At 58.9% G+C, this 4,602-nt stretch overlaps 1 protein-coding gene across 1 annotated transcript in view; it reads right to left on the bottom strand.

Moving 5' to 3' along the window:
• The window catches only part of SYT13 (synaptotagmin 13), a 34,888-nt gene extending 31,265 nt beyond the window's left edge, over positions 1 to 3,623 (bottom strand). Inside the window, exon 1 of the mRNA XM_006106122.3 lies at positions 3,404 to 3,623. Coding sequence (XP_006106184.1) covers positions 3,404 to 3,586 — 183 coding nt within the window. The 5' untranslated portion in view covers positions 3,587 to 3,623. The remainder of the gene's footprint in view (positions 1 to 3,403) is intronic.
• Between the last annotated feature and the right edge of the window lie 979 nt (positions 3,624 to 4,602).

Genomic DNA, 4,602 nt, shown 5'->3' with positions numbered 1-4,602 from the left:
GGACTCCCACCTCCTCAGCAGGATTCGGGCCGTTTTTCGTCCGTGGATTCCTTCAGCTGTCTGGAGGAGCCTAGGCACACGTCTTCCAAATGTTTGAAAAAGCTGACTATAAAGGATATGAGGCTACAGAGGGACATCTAATAACATCCATTTGTGAAACAGTTCTGTGTGCGCCTCCTTATTCATTCCGTAAGTAATAGGGTCGGGCAGGAGATTTAATAAGTGCCATGATTTAGAATCAGACATGCGCATAACGACATTGTGAAGTCGGCAACAGCCACAGTGTGCTCTGAAGCTGTCTGCGGTCTCCTCGGGAACGAAGTCACGGATGCTGTTAATACTCCTGTGCTACGCTGTTTATATTCCCACTTACAGGAAATGCTAGCTTTCAGTTAGAGGTTAGTGAAAATAACGATGTAAGGTTTTCCTCTCTGAGACCCTGAGCCCTTTAAATTCTATCGCAGACCCTGGGGCGGGGGCGGGAAGGAAGGTGTATGGACCTGAGGTTAAGAACTCCTGGAAAACCTCAAATTTCTGTTCACCATCACTACAAACCTCAGCTTCACCCAACCACTCGGGGCCAGGAATCAGATTCCCAGGCGTGGCCTGCAAATCCAAGGAAATTTCCCAGCCAGCACAGCCAGTGACTACGCAGACGTGGCAGTCACGCCGAATCCTTCACACAGCCCAGTCCTCAGTGACTATGGGAATCTAGAACCTTCTTCCCAGCCCCATGCCCTCTCTTCAAAGAACATCTTCAGAGAGCCTTCCCCAACCCCTCCCCCCTTGTCAACATGTGCCATGTCCACCTCCCTGCTGTCACCTGCCACCCCAACACCACCTCCGTCATTTTCTTTGAAATGTCAACTGCGCTGTCTTTGTCTGTTTACTCTATCTGGGTCATGGCTGCCTCAGCCTGAGCACAATGACAAGCCAACGAACACTGAACTCTCAGCTTCACCACATTCACACCCGAAGATGCAGCCCCAGCTTGCCCCGATCCTTGTCACGTGGGAGGGAACCAGGTGAGGGGATGTGGATGGATGGGTCTCACGTACCCACCACCGTTTCATGTGCCCCTGCTGAGCTAGCACCGGGCAGCAAAGGCCTGCTGCCTGCATGCACGTGTGGAGAAATCACTCAGATGCTATCCCACAGGGCTGGACACGGCGATGCATTTATTTGTCAACAATGTCCTATTGAGCACCTACTGGGTTCCAGGTACCGAGTAGGTTCTGGAAAGAAACATGCAAGTCAGCAGATCTGAAAGATCGCATCCAATTGTCACAAGTGCTATAAAAGAATGTGGACGGGACATATGCAATAGGATAATGGGGAGGGGTGCTTTATTACATGGGGCAGGAGATAAAGTCCTCCCTGAGAACGTAAAATTTAAACAGAAAGAGACTTAAGGATAACAAGGAGCCATCGGCGTGGAAAGGCAGAGGGAAACAGGAGGGGGTGGTGTCTTTAAGAGGGGTCACAATTCCAGACTGCCCACGAAAGGAGGAGCTGGCATGAGTTTGGCTCGTGAGGTAGCTGCCAGATCAAGCTCAGGGAGTGGCGTGGAATGCCAACAGCGTAGACTCCAGAATCCGGCTCTCAAACTTCTCTAGCTGAGTGACCTTGGGGAAGTCACTTACCCTCTCTGAGCCTTAGCTTCCTCATCTTGAAACCGGGACCAACATATATGTCCTTCATGGAGTTGCTAAATGCCTTAAGTGTAGAGCGCTTAGAACAGTGCCTAGTGCACAGTGCGTGCCCTGCAAGGGTCTGCTCTGACGTGTTCCACACTCAGTGAGCAGTGATGGGGGATTGACAGCTGTTTGTCTTTAACAGATTATGGGCCATTGTGGGGGTCATCAATAAGATGGAAGAGTTGGAAGGGAGCCCAGGGCTCATGCACTACAACCCCTTCCCAGGGGTCCTCTCTGAGAAGGGGAGGGGTTGCGCCTGAGGAGCCACCACTGGGAAAGGCAGAAGAATGGCTGTCCCTTTAGGGCACTGGGCTGCAGAGAAGGTTGAGGGGCAGCAGGACACCGCTTCTGGAGAAGGGCACATCCACCACCGCCCTGCTTCCCCAGCAGGGAAACCGCTCCTGCCATTTCCAGGTCATTTCCAGGCGCACACCCCGCTGCCCAGCTGGCTGCTGTTCCTGCCGGTGTCAGTGTCACTTTTGTTGGAATGTCAGTGCCTCAAGGACAGCAGCCATTTCCTCCTACTCCCACTATACAGTGACTGACGCAGGCCCCGCGCACCAGCGACTCAGAGCGTTTGAATAATTGATGGAGAGGAACGTGGAATTGTAGCACGGTGGTGCCACTCCTGGACTCTAAGCTCCAAAAGGAATCCAAGGGCCTTGGGAGTCCTTAAGTCATGCCCCTGCCCAGGCCAGCTCCTCAAACGCTCCAGCCAGACCCTCTCCTCCCATCCCCAGAGGACATTTTGCTCTCCCACCTTGGGATGCATCCGGGTTCACAGCCTATGCGGGGAGCTCCTTCCAAACCGCTTCCCGGGGCCCCTGTGCTGCACTGTTCAGTGGGGACACCACTTATGTCCTGCCCGAAGGCCCCCCGGAGACAAGCCAGTGCAGAGGATAAGAGCCCTCCTGTCTCCAGGGACATCTTCAGATACATCTGGACGGCGAGGAGTGGGCGCGGAGAGGTAGAGGGGGGGCGGGAGGAGACAGAGCAACCCCTCTGTGCTGTGTAGCAGCTGAGGGCTGCTGGGTGAGGCCAGACTCCTCAGTCCTCTCCACGTTCCCTGCCTTTCCAGACCCCAGGCACTCCTGGTCCAGCTGACCCCTCTGCAGCCCGCCCCGCCCCCCACCTGTGCAGCAGCCCCTCCCTTCTGGTTTGGGGTGATTTTCCTTCTCAGCTATGTGAGTGCTCTCCCTACACCAGCCCATGATGCCTCCTTCCCCACCTTCTCTTCCCTCTCACTGTCCCCTTCCTCCTCTCCCCAGCTCTGCAAGCTTCCCATTCTCCACATTTCTTGTGTCTCCTTCCCCACCTTCCCCACGGCTCCTCCCATAACCCCCTCCACCACATTCCCCACCCCAGACTCCCTCTCCCCGCTCCTCCCGCCCCACGCTCCCCTCCAAGCCCCCCACATTCCACTCCCAGCCCCAATTCCTGTCCAAGTCCCCTTTCCCTCCCGCTTCGCCCTTGCTGTCCCCATTCCTCTCCCGTCCCCAAGTCCAAGTCTCTCATCGCCTAATGACCACCCCCTGCCGACCCCCGCCCGGCTTCGGCCCCTCAGCCAGGTCCGCCGCCCCCGCCCCCTCCCTGCCCAGCTCTGCGGCGCAAGCAGAGCCCCCACGCCGGCTCCCGCACCCCAGGTCCCAGCCGCTGCACCGGGACACCCCGCCTCTCCCCGGGAGGCCGAGGCGCCGCCCGCTCACCTGTTGGGCGGGCTGGAGCACGCCGGGTCTCGCCTTCTCCGGGTCGGGGTCCCGGTCCCGCTGCAGCAGCCCCTTCTTGGGGTGCATGTGCCGGCACAGGCAGGTGACCCCGCACAGAGCGAGGATGCTGGTGGCCGTGCCCAGCGTGGCGCCCAGCGCGATCACGGGCACCGACAGCACCATGGTGCCCGCTCCGGGCGCGGGCTCAGTCCGCCGCCGCGCGCCTATCCGGGCCGGCCCGCCGCCCACCGCCTCCCGCCGCCAGGAAGCTCGGGGCTCCGGCGCCGGCAGCTCTCCCGCCACCGGAGGGCGGAGGGGCGGAGGGCGGGGAGGGCGGGCGGCTGCGAGGACGTCAGAGGAGGGGCCAGCCGAGCCCGCCCGCGGCGCCCGCACTCAGTACCGCGTTGACGCGAGCACCCTTCCCGCCAACACGTGACCGGACCCCCGACCCCCACAGCCAGAGCCTTCAGTGGCAGGAGCCCTGGGATGGCCTCAGGGCTTCCCTGGCGCTGTATGTGCGAAAGACATTGTGCCCAGAAGGCGCAGTCACACTGCTGCGGGGAGAACCGCGCCCCTGGCTCCTCCTGGGTAGGTACGGCTGCCCCCCTGGTGACCCCTCTGGTGAGGAGGCTAGAACCCTGGTTCCTCCAGGAGCCTTTCGGGCACCGGCACACCGAGCTGGAGGGTCCCGTCTCAGGAACTTGAATGTGCCAGGTGTTTGCTACCTGGGAGAGAGGCAAGCTCTGGGTGGAGGGCATCGGTGCTGGGGAAGATGATTGGGCTGATTCTATACACACCTGCATCTCCTTTAGCACCGAACCGTAATTCACCTTTGTTATCTAAGGTGAGCAGCTGGTCTTCTCAAGTCCACTTGCTGATGAGGAGGCTGAGGCCCAGAGGGGATGTGGGGCAGCTGGAAAAACCCTGCCCTTCCTGAACTACACTCGGGTTTGCGGGTTCAAGTCCACCCCTTACACTTAGAGGAAGGGTTTGTCTCAGAAGGACAAGGCGTATCAGGTGCAGCAGCCAGGAGCCCACACTTGAGCGGAGGGGGAGATAAGAGAGGGATGCTCCCCGGGGAGAGGAGAGCTCCAGGCATGAGGAGGGTTGTCTTAGATCCCAGGACAGTGATGGGCGGTGTTCTTCATTATGTGGGGTGGCTGAGTCAGCAAGTCTTTGCAGCGAGTGGCTGTGCTCTG

The sequence above is a fragment of the Myotis lucifugus genome, unplaced genomic scaffold (assembly GCF_000147115.1).
Source record: "Myotis lucifugus unplaced genomic scaffold, Myoluc2.0 scaffold_769, whole genome shotgun sequence".
Taxonomy (NCBI): domain Eukaryota; kingdom Metazoa; phylum Chordata; class Mammalia; order Chiroptera; family Vespertilionidae; genus Myotis; species Myotis lucifugus.
This window is presented reverse-complemented; position numbering and strand designations above follow the sequence as displayed.